Genomic DNA, 18670 nt, shown 5'->3' with positions numbered 1-18670 from the left:
GAAGTGATCCTACTTTACTACCTCAGAAGGAGAAAGGAGATTTCTCCTTGCTCAGCAACAGCTCAGCGAACGAGTGACTGTCACAACTCAGCCAATGAAAAGCCGCTATACTGCAAACTCCCAGTCTCCTCCAATAGACTCTTCATTTATAACAGCGCCTCCCAACTCCCCCTTCTCCCCTATAAAACAACATAGCTCTCCTTCGTTCTCCAGATTTGCATGTGGTTCATCATAGATTGCATGTTTCAAACTGCAATTCTTGGCTATTCCCAGATAAACTCATTTTGCTGGTAAAATAAATGGCTGTTTTATGTATTTTAGGTCAACACAACCACCTAAGTTCTTCCTTCCGTGTGCAGAGATATTATGAGGAAATGACTCTAACTCTGGCTTCAGTGGTGGTGGTAGTGGGAGGTACTCCAAGAGTCTCCTGTGCTTAAAGTAATCCCTCATTGTTCTCCCAGGAGGTTCACATGGCTAGAGGGGTGGGGATGAAGGGAAAGAGAGGATTCAGAGGTAGAAGGTATGTGACAGGTGCTGTTAGTCTGATTCTTATGTTTTCCACTTTACTATTCTTTAGTGTATAGTGAAGCTTCCTTTGAAAAGCAGGCTGATTTATCTGAGCCAGGGGACCCCAGAGAACGTCACCCTCCACAGCTGGGTAGAACACTACAGAGAAAACAGTACCTCTCTCTCCCTGGGCATGTGTGGTAGAGGCTGTGGGAATCAGGGTGTGTGTGGGGGTGGGAGGGAAGGCACAGTCAGGACTGTAGCCCTTCACTCCAGGCTCCCTGGATCTTTGGTTGCTGTGCTCCTGGACCCCTCCAGCTGGCTACTCTCCTCCTATGCTGTTGACTGAAGAAGTCTGGGTGCCAGCCCGGTGGCACAGTGATTAAGTTCACATGTTCCACTTTGGGGGCCTGGGGTTCACCAGTTTGGATCCCAGATGCGGACCTATGCACCGCTTGTCAAGCCATGCTGTGGCAGGCGTCCCACATATAAAGTGGAGGAAGATGGGCACAGATTTTACCTCAGAGCCAGTCTTTCTCAGCAAAAAGGAGGAGGATTGGTGGCAGATGTTGGCTCAGGGCTAATTTTCCTCAGTAAAAATAAAAAAAATAATAAAATGATAAATAAAAGATAATAATAATAAAGAAGTCCAAATGTCAGAGCCTTTCTCTACAGGATACAGCAAAGTTACTCCACAGCCAAGGCCCAGCCCAGCCTTTGCCATGCAGGGCTTCTGGTGACTCTCCTGATTAATGTGTGTGTGACTTGTGAGCAGCTCAGCCTGGAGGAGGGGCTAGGGTTTTTTTTTAATAAAACCTTCGTTTTTTTTTTTTTTTAAGATTGGCACCTGAGCTAACATCTGTTGCCAATCTTCTTTTTTTTCTTCTTCATCTCCCCAAAGCCCCCGAGTACATAGTTGTATATTCTAGTTGTGAGTGCCTCTGGCTGTGCTATGTGGGATGCCGCCTGATGAGCAGTGCCATGTCTGTGTCCAGGATGCGAACCGGTGAAGCCCTGGGCCACTGAAGCAGTGCGCATGAGCTTAACCACTCGGCCACGGGGCTGGCCCCAGGGGGGTTTTGAGTCCTGCTGTACCTAGGCAGGGAGGATCAGAGGAGCATTGAGCACTGACTGCCTTCCTGAATCCCACATCATCCCATCCGACCCTCCAGCAAGCCTGTCACGTGGCATTATTATCCTCATTTTACAGAGGAAGAATCTGAAGCTCAGACAGATTAAGGGCCTTGCATGTGATATTTGTCATCATCGTCAAGCATCAGTGAGTCCCTGCTTAGATCATGGCAATTCTTTGCTCAAATCCGCTAATGACTGAGATACTCAGAGGAAAACCGGAAGTCCTCACAATAGCCTATAAAGTTCTGCCCACTGCCTTTCTTTTCTGATCACTTCACTTCCTCCTTGTTCTGCTCACTCTGGTCCAGCCACATTGGCTTCTTTGCTACTTCCTCCTGAATATGACAGACACATTCCCACGTTCCCACCTTAGGGTCTTTGCTCTAGCTGTTTCTTCTGCCCAGAACATTCTCTCCTCCTCACCTCCAAGTCTGTGCTCAAATTTCACCTTCTCAATAAGGCATACCTACACAACCTTTTAAATTCTGCAAACTGCCTCCTACTCCTACCCATCCCCCTTACTTACAGTAGCACTTATCTTTCACCATGCTATATGATTTACTTATTTATTATACTTATTTGCCAGTCTTCCTTCCCCAGAATGTAAGCTCCAAAAGGCAAAGGGATTGTTATCTTGTTCTCTGATGTTATCTCCAGCCCTTAGAACAGACTGTGGCATTTACCACGTTCTCAATAAAATGTGTCCCGTTGAAGGAATGAATGAATGTATACTGACCCAGGATTGAGGGTTGGAAGCCTCTGGGTTCAGCAGGGTTCCTCCTGAACTCCTGAACTCCTGGAGGGTGGAAGAGGGACTCCGAATGTGGGGAGCGGCCCGGCCTTTGAGGAGGCGCTCGAGGAACTACATTTCCCATGAAGCTCTGGGCGTAGAGGGGCCGCGGGTGCTGCCGGGAAGGGCATACGTGCGAGAAGGCAGGTTCGGGGCCGCAAGGATGACCGCTCAGCAAGGTGAGTTGTTGGCTGGGGTGCTGGCCAGCGTGTGGGTGAGACGCGTCCTGGGATCTTTCCAGACTTGATAAGCCAGGTCGAACACACCCTTGGGGCTCCGAGGAAAGATGGATGAGCGCTGGGTAGAGAAAGGAGCACTTGCGACAGGGATTGAGCCGTTATTGCAGCCGGCGAAGGAGGTTCTTCAGGGGAGGGGGAGGCATGGAATAGATACTTCCTGTTCGCTCCCCTTCACCTCAGTGCAACTATCTGCCTCACGTCAGCAGAAGATGACTACTGCCCGTTTTACAGATGGGAACATCAAGACCTGCAGAGAAGAGTCTCAACTACCTACAAACTCCTTACTTGATTTTGTCCGCCAGCCAAAACCCTCAGCTGTGTCTAGTTTCCCTGGACAGTAGGGTCAGGTGTCAGGAGTGGAGTGGAAGCTGACCCTCTGTCTGTGCCCCCAGTTTTCCCACTTTCCTGTGTGGTGCAGCAGTATGCCTGGGGGAAGATGGGTTCCAACAGTGAAGTGGCTCGGCTGCTGGCCAGCAGTGACCCACTGGCCCGGATCTCAGAGGACAAGCCATATGCAGAGGTGAGACCTGGGCTGTATTTCACCCCACTTTACCAGCAGCTGAGACCAAGGGACGTCTCCACTCGGAGAGCCTGAGGCAAGTCATGTGGATCAGCTGGAAGAGGGGAGGCAGCAAAGAAGAGACCCTCTTGGCTCTTCTTATCAGTGCATGTTGATGAACCCAGATGGTGGCATCAAAAGAAGAGAGGTTTTGTCATAGTGGGCTGGGATTTCCAGTATCATTCTTCCCCCATGAACTGTCAGCACTTAGTGAATTTTAATTCAGCCCTCTTTGACAATTAAAATTTTTACTTTGACTTTGACTTTTTTTTTTTTTTGAGGAAGATTAGCCCTGAGGTAACTGTTGCCAGTCCTCCTCTTTTTTCTGAGGAAGACTGGCCCCAAGCTAACATCCGTGCCCATCCTCCTCTAACTTATATGTGGGACGCCTACCACAGCTTGGTCTGCCACACGGTGCCATGTCCACACCCGGGATCCGACCCGACCCGGTTAACCCCGGGCTGCTGAAGCGGAACATGCGCACTTAACCGCTGCGCCACCAGGCCGGCCCCAACTTTTACATTTTTAATAACCTAAAATACATATTTCTCCTGCCCTTTAGTAGAGAAAAAACCCAAAGCATAGGAAGACTTTAGCTTCTACTTCTGAGACTGGAATAAATGACTATTAACCCTTCACAGAGCCATTTGAGAGTCAGAACTTTTCAGTGACCTTGACAGTGCAGGTGTCATTCTCCTCATTGGACAGATAAAGAAACTGAGACCCAGAGACAGGAAATAACTAGCCCAAGTTTAGAGGTAGAGCCTGGGTGTCCTGACTCTTGGTGTTCTGTGGTCTGCTGCCTCCCTATATGTGGGTGATGGCATGAGCATTTATACCCAGTCCTGGGAGACCCATCTCAGGACTCAGCTGCCCCGTGAGGAGCATGGAGTGAGTAGGTTTGGGGCAGGCCAACTGGTACTGCTAGGTTTTCCCCCTTTCCGCCCAAGTTTCCTGTTTTTCCAGATGTGGATGGGGACCCATCCCCGGGGAGATGCCAAGATCCTTGACAACCGCATCTCACAGAAGACCCTAGGCCAGTGGATTGCTGAGAACCAGGACAGCTTGGGTTCAAAGGTCAAGGACATCTTTAATGGCAAGCTGCCCTTCCTCTTCAAAGTGCTCTCAGTTGAAACAGCTCTGTCCATCCAGGCACACCCTAACAAGGTACAGAATCAGACTGGGGCACAGAGGTCAGGGTAGAGAAGAGCTTCTGTCAAGGCCCTCCCACGATTTTTGCTGCTACATTTACCCTACCCATGCCAGGCTCCAGCCCAAAGCTAAATCCAGGCCTGACAACTCCCACTTTAGCTCTGCAAGGCCAGATGCTGGTGACACATGCTGGCAACTAAGTCTAAGTAGACAGGTGAACAGCCTGTGCCAGGGAAGCTTCTCCAGGCTCATTCCTGGGATCTTGTTCCTGGGTTCCCCTTACCCAGCCCAAGACCATTTATGTCTGCCATTTTCCCACCTGGCTCTGTAGGAGAGTTCACTTTCCAGGGCAGGGCAGGGCAGGTACCCTAGCTGTTGCCTCAACTCTACCCCCGTAGTCTTTGCGCACAAGTCTCTGAGTCACAGCCTAAGCATTTGTCTGTCAAAACTCTTCATTTCTAGATGAACAAACGAAGACCCAGAGAAGAATGGGGTTTACCCAAAGCCACACAGCTTGTTAGGGTCAGAGCTTGGCCTGGTGTTAGGGTTCCTTCATTCACAGTCCCGGTCTTTTAAAGTCTGCCCAGCTTTCCCCCAGATTTGGCCCATGTCCCTGCCCTGGGTTGGCTGAACCTCAAGTTTCCGCATTATGCTTTGCCTGGGTTCGTTGCCAGAGGTAAGAGGCCACTGCTGTCTGGTGACTGGGGAGGGTAGAAAGCAAGGGCGGGGTGGGACTTTCCAGCTAGGTGAGGGCTGCACCTTGACCATCCTCCTCTTTCCCTGGCCACCCCACAGGAACTGGCTGAAAAGCTGCACCTCCAGGCTCCACAGCACTACCCCGATGCCAACCATAAGCCAGAGATGGCCATTGCCCTTACCTCCTTCCAAGGCTTATGTGGCTTCCGGCCAGTTGAGGAGATTGTGACCTTTCTAACAAGTAAGGTTGGGCAAAATGCTGAGAGCATGCACACTGGGCCTAGAATGCATGGGGGACCCAGGCCAGAGCTGAACAGTGGCAGAGAACAGAGGCTGAATGCCACAGGAACTGAGGGGCTGGTTGGCCTTACGAATTCTTGGAGCCACTGGGTAGGCCTGTGAGACCAGGCTCAGGTATGGTTGCCGAAGTGGGGAGTGGTCAGTTTTCACTACAAAGTTTGCTTAGCATTGCCTGGCTCCATGGTTAGGGATGGGACGAGGAAGATTCCTCCAACTCCCCACTTCTGTGGGTTCCATCTTGCCATTCCTGATGTGGCCCTGGCCTGGCCTTTCTGCAGAAGTGCCTGAGTTCCAGTTTCTGATTGGAGATAATGCAGCAACACAGCTGAAGCAGAGCATGAGCCGTGACTCCCAGGCCACGGCGTCTGCTCTGCAGAGCTGTTTCTCTCACCTGATGAAGAGTGAGAAGAAGGTGGTAGTGGAGCAGCTCAACCTGTTGGTGAAGCGGATCTCCCAGCAAGGTGAGTATTGTCATAAGCCTGGGTGCAGTGCTCCCTCCTGGGCCCCCAGCACAGACACTAGGCTGTGGGGACAGGGTTCTCAACCCCTTTGCTCAAGTGGAACATTAAAATGGGCCTGACTTAGATGGCCTGTTAGCAACTTAGCATTTCTTTCCCAGTCTTTGTGGAGCAGGGCCCTAGGTTGAGTGCTGCTTCCTAACTTGTCATCTTCTCTAGATGGCTGGAAGCAGACTGGCCTAGAAGTCTCTTAGGATATCTTCCACACAGGCATTCTGAGACTTCTCCAGCCCTACAGCTGCTCCCCATGGATGGATTTGTACTTTGGGGCTAGAGAGCAGGAAGGGGACAAAGAGATTCCCCTCTCCTCCAAAGGGCTGATGCCCAGAATTCTCAATTATGAGATCTTTCCTTAAATACTTGCTCTGTGCCCAACCTTGTGCTAACTAAGGAAAGTTCAGGAAATGACTGTGATGGGTGTGGTCCTGTCACCTTTGGGTTAGGGAGTCAATAGAAGCAGCGTAAAACACAAGGCAGTGGACTCCCAGGTATGACCTTATGTGGCACATGGGGCCCCAGCCCTTTCTCCAGGCAACTCCAGAGCTCTTCTGGTTCTTTCTCTAGGCATTTCCCCTGCTACCTTTGAGCCACAAGGAACTATTTACTTTACCCAAGCATACTGTATGTTTTCTTTGCTTGCGTGTCTCTCCCTTTAGGGCTTCTTGCACTCATAGCAGAACCGATTACTCCTGCCCGGAGCTCCCATAACACCCTGTTTGTATGTCAGGTATAGCCCTTAGCACCTGTGAGTCTATATCATCAGGTGCACACTTGTTAAAACTGGGGTTATCTCCAGGCCAGGGACCTGTCTCCTTGACCTTCGTGTCCTCGCAGTGCTTAGCACAGAGTAGGTATTCAGCAGTTGCTGTATGAAGATTCAAAACCACCCTCCAATCCAGACCAGCTAGTGTCTTCACTGTGGCACTGATATACTATGTTTCTACTTACAAACACCCTCCCCCCTTCTCTGCACACTGCAGAAGACTCAGCGCACTGACCTCCCCTCCGACTTCCCATAAGCCTTCCTTCACCACTCTGGCCCAAGCTGAGCTCATCCTCCTCTGGTCAGTCTCCAGGACACATTTTGGCCATTGGAGCATTCTGCCTCATGCTACCTGGGGTGACCAACCACCTCAGTTTGCCTGGGACTGAGAGATTTTTTGAGACGTAGGCTTTCAGTGCTAAAAAAGAGAAAGGCCTGGGCTATCTGGGACAGTTGGTCACCCTACGTGGAACTCTCAGATATCTCCCTAACTAGATTTTGAGTTCCTAGAATAGTGGTTCTCAACCAGGGGACATTGGCAATTGTCTGGAGACATTTTTGGTTGTCAAAACCTTGCTTAGGGGTGCTAATGGTATCTCATGGGTAAAGTCTAGGGATGTTGCTAAGCATCCAGTGCACAGGACAGTCCCCACAACAAAGAATTATCTGGCCTAAAATGTCAGTAGTGCTGAGATTGAGAAAGACTGTGCTAAAAGGACCACACTTTAGCCCTTTTAGTGCCTAGTATAGTGCTGGGCAGATAGACAGTCAAAATGGGAAAAATGGCACCTCTCTGGGCTGGAGTATCAGGAAGCCTGGCACCCAAAGGACTAGAGGTGTGGCTAGGACATGCTCACCAGTTTCCAGATTCATGTGGGCAGGGACTTCCTAAGAGCTCCCTGGGCAAGGTGGGGCTGTGAACACCACTGTGTGTTCCTAAGTGGCCTTGGGGTGTTCTGTGACCCTCAGTGGCTGCTGGAAACAATATGGAGGACATCTGCGGGGACCTCCTGCTGCAGCTGCACCAGCAGTATCCAGGTGATATTGGATGCTTTGCCATCTATTTCCTGAACCTGCTTACCCTGAAGCCAGGGGAGGCCATGTTTCTGGAGGCCAACGTTCCCCATGCCTACCTGAAAGGAGGTGAGCCACACTGCAGCAGTGAGCCCACTGCCATCCCCTTGTGCCTTGTTTCCCCATTGGGACAAAGGTGGAGAGGGTAGTCAAGCAGACCTTCTTTAAGCTCCCATCCAGCTCTGACCCCCCAGGGTTCCTGGGGTCAGCAGGAAAGCAGCTAGTGGGGATGATGAATGCCAGCTTGGTGTTGTACACTGCTTGAATCTTCACACTAACTCCCCTCGTGATACTCTCATGATAAGTCCTGTCAGAACTACAATTTGAACCCAGGCTATACTGGATCAAGGCTGCTGTTCTCCCCAGCATCACACTGCCTTTGCATGTCTGTCCTATCTACCCAGAGATTTTTACATTAAAATACACGTTACCACAGAAGGGTGTCACATTTTGACTGTTGGCTGTTTATCCACTTAGGGACAGGATTCTGTGGTAGAAGTGGAGAATACAGAATCTGGGGAGGGCTGGGGCTCCTCCAGGGGTTAACATGACTCCCCTGACAATAGTGGGTGATGTGTCACCTGTTTTCAGTATCTGATGTCTTTGGCTGGCTCTCCCAGAGACTGCAATTCACACATTTTTACCTACTTCTGCAGGGGGTTCATGGCACTCAGGTTAGGAGGCCCAGCCCTGAAGAGTCAGATTCCAAGGTATCCTTCATCAGCTTAGCACATAACTGTCTGTCCCCAGACTGCGTGGAGTGCATGGCATGTTCAGACAACACAGTGCGTGCTGGCCTGACACCTAAGTTCATCGATGTTCCAACCCTGTGTGAGATGCTCAGCTATACATCCAGCCCCAGCAAGGACAGGCTCTTTCTTCCAACACGGAGTCAGGAAGACCCCTACCTCTCTATTTATGATCCCCCAGTGCCAGACTTCACTGTTATGAAGATGGAGGTGAGTGGGGGGCCATGGTAGGTGTTGTGTGGCATGAAAAACCCTGGCAAAGGCTACAATTTGGAGTATACCTAGGGCTGGGTTTCCTTTCTGTCCAGCTCACTTCCTGGGGGATGGCCACAGGGCCTGCTCACTCCTCTCTGTAACAGGGACCAGATGTGGGCATCCATGCCAACAAGAGCCTGAGAGGTGGCAGAGCACTCCCTCTCACTGTGCTTGGGGTTGTTGTGGGCCCTGTGAGCTACACTATCCTATTGTTTCTTTTTGCCCAGGTCCCTGGCTCCATCACTGAATACAAGGTCTTAGCGGTGGATTCTGCCAGCATCCTCCTAATGGTACAGGGGACAGTGACAGCCAGCACTCCCACAGCCCAGTCAACAATCCCCCTGCAGCGTGGCGGGGTGCTCTTCATTGGGGCCAATGAGAGTGTCTCATTGAAGCTCACTGTGCCTGAGGACCTGCTGATATTCCGTGCCTGCTGTTTACTGTAGAAGCCACAGCCTTCTGGCTCTCTTCTGCAAGTCACCCTAAATCCTAGTCAGCCTCACCTCCGACCCAGGCCAAACCCCTTCCTGCTCTGGACTCTTTGGGTACACCCTGGAAGAGCTGGGGTAGAGGAGTGAGCTTGAAGGTATGACTCCTGAGCAGACCTAGGCTGATCCATCTTCTTCCTGGGAGGAGGGACCCATGTGAGGACTAAGGGCTGACACTCCCCCTTGTATTGTTGCCACACCTGAGCCAGGCTCTCCTCAACACAGGAGGCAGCAGCTCTGTTCCAGCCTACAGCATTAGGCAGGCTGGTGAAATCTATGATTAGCTCAGCATCAGTCACAGCAAGAGGGTAGGTAATTAATTTCTAAGAACAGGGTTCTGGCCCTGAGACTGCCCATTTCCTTAGGTGCAGAGGAGGAGAAAGGGTAAGCCTGTGGACTGATAAATTGTTCTTCATCACCCTCTTGTTCTGTCAAAGCAATTAAAGATCACTTGTGTAGAGGCTGTGGGGTAAAGAGCACTCAGCCTTTGGCATTCTAGTCTCTGAAGTGGGCTGAAAGATGCCTCCCTGGATGTTATCCCGCTTCTGCTTTATTCCTGCTTCACACAGCTTCCTCAAGTGGGCAGGGTGGACTCCAGAGCCCTTTTATGGGAAGGTGTGGGAGAGGCAGCTGGCTTCAGCCTCAGATGGAGAGCTTTCAGACAAGCCTTGGGCCCTCCAACCCTGCAGACAGTGAAAGGTGGGTCTAAAGATACTATGCATTGTCAGTGCAAGCTGCTTCTCTCTAGTGTTTCAGTTGGCTCTAGGGCACGGATCAGCAAGCTAAGGCCAGCAAGCTGGATCTGGCCACACCCATTTGTTTACATCCTGTCCGGCTGCTTTCAGACTATAATGGGAAAGTTGGATAGATGTGCCAGACTATGTGGCCTGCCAAGCCAAAAGTATTGACTGGCCCTTCATAGAGAAAGTTTTGTCAAGCACTTCTCTAGAGCACATTCAGTCATTCTAGATAGAAGGAAGGACCCGGGGACAGACCGATCCAATTCTCATTGTGAAGAGAAACCTAGCTACTTTTTCTAAACTGGCTGCGGAGTACCTAGGAGAGCATCTAGTCTCCCTTTTCCTACCCTCTTGAGGTGGGACACACCTCCACAGGAGGCTGCACAGCTGTCTGCTTTGCCACTGAAGTTTCTGACTGGTAGTCTTAGATCCTGTCACCCCAGACTAAGCAGAGACCTAGGCTATTGGCTCCTTCCTGTGAGGTAAGGGTTTAGACTGGCACAAAAGGATCTTTCTGAGCTGCTGCCCACAGTAGACCCCCTGTACAATGTAATTCCTTCAAAAAAGTTCTGATCAATCTGTTCTGTTTTTATTGGCTTCCAAATTTTCTTCAGCTAAAAAATAAAATAAAATGACCTGGGAAGAAAGGGTCTGCTAAAGGGAACCCATTTTAAAGAGAAGTGATGTGCAAAGGTCTAGTCCATCTGTGGTCTCCAATGAAGCAGGCCTGAAAATGAGGCCCATTGGGAATAGCAGAAAGGAGAGAATGTCCTAGGAGGAATGGTCACAGTTGGGGTTATTAGCCTATTTCTTCATTTCAGAATTCAGAAAGAACAGTGATTTTTGTCTAGGCCTTTCTTAAAAATCCTATTGCAACACAGAGACAGCTCTACTATCATGATTCTATTTATTCTTAGAAACTTACAGAGCTGTAGAAGCATAAGCCAAGAGTTCTGTACTCTGTAAATACCATACAGTGCCACTCCCACCTGTGAGGTAAGCCCAAATACACACCTCTCTCCCCACAGCGGTGTCACTTGCAGAACACCCAGCACTCTGAATTAAGGCAGTTTGGCTCTGGGCACTTTGGTGCCTTTTATTGGTGACATTTTAGGCCGTGGCCTGGGGCCCCAAACAACTATTTCTACCCTGCCTTGCTGCACAGTGTCCTCTGTTCCAGGTTCCTGCAACTTTTTCCACAAAGGTAATACCTCCCACATGGGGTCAACCAGCTCTGAACATCCTCTCCAGGGACAGCTGCAGCCAAATACACCACTGCTGATTTATAGCAACAACTACCCAGAGGGCCTTGGTCTTGGAGTCCTGCTGCCACCCTCCCCCCCCAGCAGCTGCCAAATGTTCAAGCTACTCTGCCTTAACTAACCCCCACAGAAATGTGGCCCCACAGTTAGCTTCCAGAGCCGCTTTCTGGCCCCCACTGGGTTTCCCACTACCACCACTTTTTTTTTCTTTTTACACTGTCCTGCTTCTGAACCCTTTCTTCATGTGCACTCTTCCACATCTGCAGAGACCAGAAAGGCCTGGATGTAATCTCTGTGGGTGGCCAGGGGCTTCAGAATGGAGATGTTCTCACTCCCTGCAGAACTCTCATTCTCATCCCATTCCAGAACAGAATAACTATCTGCCTCCCCTATTCCCCAGACCCCAACCTGAAGTACCTCTGGTCTCTGTTCCCTCTCGCTCCTGCTGTGATGCTGCTAGATTGTAGAATAAAAGTTAGCCACAGCCCCCTGGATACCGTATACTCCTCACAACTTTCTATGACTTGAGAAAAGCACCAAGATAGATGCCAATTGAGCAGTGAGAGGATTATCCTCACGAGGACAGTCGTATGACAAATAAGGCCTTTTTATCGATGTTTTTCAGTCTTCCAATCACCCCATGTGGTAGCGGAAGAGACTGTGCCATCCCTCATATATTCCTGGCAGTCATAGGACATCAAATGAAGCAAAAGACTGGCACTTTCCCATGTTAAGCCTACACCCCAATCCTGACTGCCATGCCCCTTAGGCTGGGAACTCTGTCCACTCCCATTCAGTCCTCACCACAATTCTGGCTGAGGCAAGAAAAAAAGGAACCATTGCAAAACTAAGTTCTAGAAGGAGGCCTGATATAGCAATAGATGTTATCTAGTGGTAATCACAGGGGAGATCATGCCTGTCTTTGCTGTTGTGTTCAGACTGGGGCCTGAGAGAGGCTGTGTTGCACCCAGAGGTTTACTATAAAGCCCAATGCTGAGTATACACCATGAGGCCCATGCAGTGGTCAGAGAAATCTGGAGGGCTGGATGGCATAGAATGGACCACACTAGGATGCAGGAAGGCCTTCTGCAAAGGCAAATTATCTCCTCAGGCAGGGGCCTTGGGACCCGGCACAGGTCTCTCTTCCCCATCCTGTCTCTGGGCTTCCGTCTATGTCAAAGCCCACGTAACTGTGCCAGTGTACCTTTCACCCATTGCTAGTCAAGTTTAAAAAGCTAAACAAACAGGAAGGCACCTGACTGCTCCCTACAGCTCCCTCTGCTGGTAATCAAAAACTGCAGGCTTCTGGGTGAGCTCCAGTCCCTTCAGCCAACCTTTAGCTCAAAGAGCAGGTGGAGAACTAGCTAAGACCAAGGCGAAGAATGGTGACCAAGGAAAGACAAATAAATATGTACATAGTGGAGCAGTTTTTCTCTAACTAGGGATGGCCTGACCAGAGTCACTAAACCCACTCAGACTGTTGGACCAGTTGGGGATGCCCTGGGTCCAGTGATTCTGGAACCTTGATCCTGGTGTACCATCAAGCAACCTGCTATACTCCCTGCCAAAGTCAGACAGGCACAACCAGATGAGAGCCAAAGGGCCCTGCTTTATGCTCTCTCAAAGGTCAAACATGTAACCCACGTTGGAGCTAGGAAGAGGAGAACACATGGAATTTCTTGAACTGGTCCCAAATAGTTAAATTAGCTTTCAAAGATTCCCAGCTGCAAGTCATAAAGTGCTATTTTCTGCCTCCATATAACACCATCCAGCATAGCCTGGGCACAAAAGCTCTCTTTCCCCCTCCCTAGAGTATGATAACAAATACCAGTCAAGAAGTCTGCAGGTGCTTTTCTTAGCCAACTTTGCCACTCACCATAAGATCCACAATTACCTCTGTTCTTGCCCTTATTAAAGTGGTTTCTCCAAAGTCTGCTCCAACAGCAGAGGAAAACTGCAGAATTCCACCCATCACCCCATGACCCAGATGGGGGCCTCTGGCCTGAGAAGCACCAGGTCACTGACCTTCCCAGAGGGTCAGTGCCTCCAGTGATTCTGGGGCTGACAGTAGTTCCCACTGCACTCTGTGAACTATGAATAATGGCCAACAGGGCTCTGCTGACATGGAGAGCAGGGCCCATCTTAGAGGGTTATGTCTACTGGAGGGTACAGGAGGAAGAGTCCCCAAGACAGCACCAGCAGCAGGAGCACGTTGAGGAGGCCATAGGCTTGGGGGGAATGAGATCCAAGTCCTCATCATCTGGAATCTCATCTAGGTGATACCCATCCTGGAGCAGCTGCCGGCTCACATCCTGGTTCACCTGCTAAGAGCAGGAGAAGAGAGAACTATAAGCCAGGCTGCAAAGCAAAAATAACTGCTACCCAAAAGGCAGACCCACATTCCCTTACCGGAGCTTCCTGTCTATGCTCCCTCCTTAGGCCAACCTGGAGGAACTAGGAGGAAGTAACACCTTTTCCTACCTGTGCCTCGTCCAGCAGTGAGGGGCAATCAGGGGCCTGAGCCAGTACTGTCCAGACTGCACTCCCAAGGGAGATGCTCTCACTAAAGAATCCTGAGGCATCTGATGTAAATATCAGATCCCAGATTATGTTTGAAAGTCAATGCCCTGACCATTCCCTATGAAGGCTTAAGACTATGGGGCAATGATACAAGAACAATGGGGTAGAAGAGTAGAGGAATCTGGTTATAGTGGAATGGGGTGGGGAGAAGCTTTGTCTGCACTGCCAGTTAGATGTGCCATCCTTCGATGCCAGCAGAGCTCGTTCCCTACAAAGTGGACCCTGTCAGCCTGGCTTCATCAGTTCCACTGAGCAGAAGGAAAATGAGACTGGGAATAGTGTAGTACTTTCTCTGGCTCTTGGCTAATTTTTCTTCTCTTAGCTTTAACAATCTTAGACACCCAGATATTCAAGGAAGATACAGTTTATAAACTGCCTGGGGGCCAGCCCGGTAGCGCAGTGGTTAAGTTTGCATGTTCCACTTCTCGGCAGCCCAGGGTTCGCCGGTTCGGATCCTGGGTGCAGACATGGCACCGCTTGGCAAAAAGCCATGCTGTGGTAGGCATCCCACGTATAAAGTAGAGGAAGACGAGCATGGATGTTAGCTCAGGGCCAGTCTTCCTCAGCAAAAAGAGGAGGATTGGCAGTAGTTAGCTCAGGGCTAATCTTCCTCAAAAAAAATAAAAAACAAACTGCCTCTACTCTCTTTGGCAGAAACTTAGGGGGTGGCCAAGAGTTTCCAGGAGAATAAGGAAGAAATACCAGTGGTGTACAATCATGTCCCCAGCACTTCACCTCTGTCAAAGGCAGTAAGCTGCACATGTGAGAACTTTATGTCCCTTTGTTTCTGTCTGGGACAATCACTCTGGAAACATGTCCAAAAGGCCAGCCCAGGAGTATCTCAGTCTGAGTTCCCATAGATGGAACAACTGAAGGAACAGAAGTCGTTGGCCTGGAAGTAAGTAAGCTTGGTGGAGGATGGCTGGGGGAGGGACATGAATGCTGACCTGAGAGAAAGGACAATCAAAAGAAGGGAGACTACAATTACTGTGTGACACTGCAGGGCAGGCTTAGGACCACTGAGTCCAGGCTGCAGGAGACATTTCAAATTGATAATCAAGACTTCTCTAAGAGCTACCTGAAGAAGGAATTGTGCATGTGTGTGTATTTGCGGGAGGGCAAGCAGCAAGGCTTCTTGGAGGTAGTTGAGTACCTAATTATAAGAAGCATTCAAGCAAGCAGAAGCTAGTAAACACTTAGCTGAGATATATCAAGAGGATTCCTTTTCTCAGTAGTGACCTGGACTAGAAGGTTTGTGAGGTCATTTCCATCCCTAAGGTTCTGTGGTCTCCTGGATTTTCAACAGCCCTTCTCAGACACCTATACCTCTGTTGGGGGAAGAGGGCAGAGTAGAAGATTGGAGAACAGACCGGAAGTCTGGCACAGTGCCGTGCACACAGCAGGCACCAGACAAGCATTTGGCAGTGGCGGTGACGCTGCCTGCAGCCTGGCCTTGCGCAGAAAGGCGCTCTGGACTTGCCTCTGCAGAGGAATACCCGGAAGAGTATCTGGATTCCAGCTCCCCATCACTAGGAGAAGAGGAAGACAGTCAGTTCAGGGGGATGCCTGTGGAGCACAGCTGCAAATGGCAAGGTAGAGAGCATGCAAGGGGTCTGGAGGACTTGTGAAGCAAAGGCCACACACCATAGAATTCAAGCCCAGTATCTGCTGTGAGTACAAATAGCTCCTTCAGTTCGCTCCAGCAGGGAAAGGGTCACCGTCACTAACAGTACAGACATGATAGGGTAGGATGACTCCCCCAGAGAAGGTTGGTATTCCAAATCCAAGAGCAACACGTTCACCTAGGAGTCTGCTAACCAAGCCTTCCTGGGAAGGGATAGTGCTCTGAAGACAGCCCTGGAACATGCAGGAAGGGTCTTGGAAGAACAGGGAACAAGCAAAGGCACCAAGCTACCTGCAGTTTTACCCAAGTCACTCCCCAAGGGGTATTTCTAAGGAGAGCACTCACCTGTCAGAGTCGAGGGACACCAGGTTTTCATCTGGACTCTGACTAAGAGCAGTATAGCCCTTGTTAAACTTCACCGACCTGAGGGGAGATGGAGGAGAGACCAAGCATAGATGAAGCACCAGTATTTCACAGGGAAAGCCAAAGTCCTCTCCCTTATGGGAAAAGAAGGGACTGCACTACTCCTGACTTGCCTTCTCCCTGGTCACACAGCCATCACTGCCTGCCGTGTACTATCTGGCATTTGCACTTCCTCGCACCACTCCCCCCTAACTGTTCCTGAGGAAAAGCCCCTCCCCCCACCTTACTTAACCAGAGAACAGAAACGGCAAGTCCCTTCACCTCTGAGTTTTACCTCTTATCTGTAAAAGAAGCACTGAAGAAGCTCCAATTCAGCCCTCAGAGTTTACCACTCTGTTAAAAAAAAATAACAGCGCTGGCTGTTCCCACACTGCTCTCCATCCTCACTCCTGGGGACCCAGCTACTCTGCTCCTCCCTAACTTGGTCAGACAGTGATGGATCGCAGGCACCGACTAAACTCTCTCATTCCAAAGCGCTTTCCCTGAGACCATCACATCCTTAAAGGGAAGGAAAAGCTCGCTCCTCTTCCGGTTTTAAAATAGAGAACCTGACAGGCTGGCGTCATGGGATTCACCAGCCTTAACCGTGAGTACTGTCGCCCAGCCTGAGGACCAGGGCCTTCTCTGGAAAGTGCTTGCACAGGGGAGGTGGCGCCTGCTGGACCTTTTCCCGGAAGAATCGGGGCGCTTCGGCGAGGCCCCCAGCATGCCTTTTCTCCGCAGAACGGCCTTGGCCAGGTCCCGGTGCTTCTCTGGAAGTCAAAGGGCCCGGGTCAGCGGGGTCTTCCCCACTCGCCGTGGCTCCCAAACAGATTTTCGGGGGCGGGAGCGGGCTGCAGAGCCCCTCCGAGGTGGCCCAGAGGGGCTCCGGAGCCTGCCCCGGGACCCGGCAGCCCGCCCAGGCACAGACCCGCTATCGGGCCGCACTCACGCAGCTTGGCCTGAATGGAAGGCGCTCGCGTCACCATGTAGGGCCCCCGCTTCTCCACAGCCGCCGGGGTCCGCTCCCCGAGCCTGGGGACTCCGCTGCCCCTTCGCCCAGAGGGCGGACCCGCAGCTCCTGCCACGCGGGCCGGGGTCCCCCCGGGCCGGGCTGCAGGACTAGACGCCCGCGCCGCGTGCACGCCGGGCTCCGCCGTCGCCATGGTCTGGCCCCGCCCCGCAGGGTCTGGGAGCCCCGCCTCATGGCTAACGAGCCGTCGGCCGGGGGTAGGCGGCCTCTCCTTGAGCAAGATGGCGGCGCGCAGGTGCGGGCCGCACTCTTCCGAGCTTTCCGACCCCGCCTCCTGTGGGGTTGGCCCAACTGTTCCGTCCTTCCGGGGGCTGGGTAGTTTCACTCCCTCCTTTCCGGCACACTGCGGTACTTGTAGTTGGCCTGAGGCTGGGATGTGGAGGCCAGTTCTGTCTCTAGTTGAAACTGAGTATTGATATTTATGGCAGGCCGCGAGTGGGCGCCCGCGGGCCGGAGGCCGAGCCCTTTACGCCCTGGCACGCGCGCGCTCTCCGCAGTGTCTTCTCGCAGGTCATCTCGCCACAGCTGGAGCTCCCCAAGGACGAACCCGGGAAAGCCCGAGTCGAACCGAAAAGAGCTGTATGAGAAAGGGAGTTATTAGAGCCCTTCTCCAGAAAAGGAAACAGGCCTGAGAGAGAGGTTCTAGGACCTTGCGGAGGTCACACAACTAGAGACCTCCTGTGCTGATCCATCTAACTGACGCCAAACCCGCGTTATATCCAACACCACGCGGTGCCTCAGACGTTTGACAAGGCCTGACCCTCCCTAGGCGTCAGTTTCCACATTTTAAAGTAGAACTGACGTCACTACCCGCCTTAGAGGGACAAATAAGGGAAAAGTAGGCCTTGAAAAGAAGGGTGAAAGTGCTAGGAGTCTGTTTGTGGCAGGGCACAGAGCTGTCACGGCTCTTGACTTCTCTGGCCCCAAGGGATGTGCTTGCTTGTGGCTAGCTGGAAGGAAACTCCAGATCCTCGAAGGAATTGCCAAATCTCACGAGGCTGTCCCAAGGCTAATTTATTGGCCTCCTCAGGGTAGGTCAACACTGTGCAACTTCTGAGCCCCCAGGACCACCCAATCAGTTGAATAGAACTATGCCTTAGGGAAGATAGGAGAAAAGAATTTAGGGCTGGAATTTTTGAAAAGTCAGAAGCACAAAGGAATGCTAACTGTTTTGGTAGATTCCACCCGTGTTTTTGACTTCTAGAAACAGCAGTTTCCTATGGCTCAACTTAATCTTCCCAGTGAAGCCAGTTGTTACTGCTGTTATGCAAATAAAGACTTAGACTTGGTCAAATTCACCAGTTAAGTGGTAAACCTTGGAATCTGAACCCCAGCTCCCAGTGGACTCCAAAGAAATGGTTCTTCTCGTGGCTATGCTGCCTGTTAAACTGATGGGGACCCCACCAAGGACCAAAGAAAATGCCATCAAAACCCACTTGATGTCACAAAATCTTTTGTAGTGAAAAGAGTCTGAGTGCCCTCATCTATGCCCCTCCTGCGTCTCCCATCATTAGTTTTCAGTTAATTGCTATGTGATTGAACACGGACCCTGAATCCAGATTATTTGCTCTGCCACTTGCAGGAAAATTATTTAACCTCTTTATGTGTCAGTTTCTTTAGCTGAGAAATGGGGATAATAATAGTATGTATCTAATAGAATTGTGAAGTTAAACTGTAACGTGCTTGGAATGGCACCTGGCATATGGTAAGCACTCAAGAATGTACCCTTACAAAGCTTACACAGTGTTCTAAGGACTTAGTGTTTATTCTCTCACTTGGCTTTACACTCCCCAAGGGCAGAC

The 18670-nt window shown here is 50.8% G+C and overlaps 2 protein-coding genes across 13 annotated transcripts; one reads left to right on the top strand and one right to left on the bottom strand.

Annotated features, from left to right (window-relative positions):
- Positions 1–2490: 2490 nt before the first annotated feature.
- On the top strand, positions 2491–10647 carry MPI (mannose phosphate isomerase). Of its 5 annotated transcripts, none has more exons than XM_005602919.4 (8): positions 2491–2613; positions 3066–3193; positions 4199–4399; positions 5180–5321; positions 5659–5841; positions 7631–7804; positions 8486–8694; positions 8967–10647. In XM_005602919.4, exons 1-8 carry the CDS (start codon positions 2598–2600, stop codon positions 9183–9185), a joined length of 1272 nt encoding a protein of 423 aa, XP_005602976.1. In that variant the 5' UTR covers positions 2491–2597; the 3' UTR covers positions 9186–10647. The 5 variants fall into 5 exon arrangements, with proteins under 5 accessions (XP_005602976.1, XP_023509221.1, XP_070089469.1 ...); XM_023653453.2 differs by having other exon boundaries at positions 2500–2613; positions 3066–3269; XM_070233368.1 differs by having other exon boundaries at positions 2532–2613; positions 2905–3193.
- Positions 10648–10857: 210 nt separating this feature from the next.
- FAM219B (family with sequence similarity 219 member B) lies at positions 10858–17270 on the bottom strand. Of its 8 annotated transcripts, none has more exons than XM_023653487.2 (6): positions 16788–17117; positions 16521–16608; positions 15779–15856; positions 15290–15338; positions 15049–15137; positions 10858–13553 (listed from the first exon to the last, which is right to left on the bottom strand). In XM_023653487.2, exons 1-5 carry the CDS (start codon positions 16999–17001, stop codon positions 15054–15056), a joined length of 513 nt encoding a protein of 170 aa, XP_023509255.1. In that variant the 5' UTR covers positions 17002–17117; the 3' UTR covers positions 10858–13553; positions 15049–15053. The 8 variants fall into 8 exon arrangements, with proteins under 8 accessions (XP_023509255.1, XP_023509263.1, XP_001493813.1 ...); XM_023653495.2 differs by having other exon boundaries at positions 10858–13550; XM_001493763.6 differs by lacking the exon at positions 15049–15137 and having other exon boundaries at positions 16788–17270.
- Positions 17271–18670: the final 1400 nt, after the last annotated feature.

Source organism: Equus caballus, chromosome 1, assembly GCF_041296265.1.
Source record: "Equus caballus isolate H_3958 breed thoroughbred chromosome 1, TB-T2T, whole genome shotgun sequence".
Classification (NCBI taxonomy): domain Eukaryota; kingdom Metazoa; phylum Chordata; class Mammalia; order Perissodactyla; family Equidae; genus Equus; species Equus caballus.
This window is presented reverse-complemented; position numbering and strand designations above follow the sequence as displayed.

Bases quoted from the DNA above. Each gene is read 5' to 3' on its own strand.
- MPI (XM_005602919.4), top strand. The intron at 4,400-5,179 runs GTACAGAATCAG...GCCACCCCACAG, and splicing joins TCCAGGCACACCCTAACAAG to GAACTGGCTGAAAAGCTGCA. The intron at 7,805-8,485 runs GTGAGCCACACT...GTCTGTCCCCAG, and splicing joins CCATGCCTACCTGAAAGGAG to ACTGCGTGGAGTGCATGGCA.
- FAM219B (XM_001493763.6), bottom strand. From the start codon at position 17,001: ATGGCGACGGCGGAGCCCGGCGTGCACGCGGCGCGGGCGTCTAGTCCT. The intron at 15,339-15,778 runs GTGAGTGCTCTC...CTCTTCTCCTAG, and splicing joins GTGTCCCTCGACTCTGACAG to TGATGGGGAGCTGGAATCCA. The intron at 13,554-15,289 runs GCAAGTCCAGAG...TCCTGCTCTTAG, and splicing joins CCGGGTATTCCTCTGCAGAG to CAGGTGAACCAGGATGTGAG.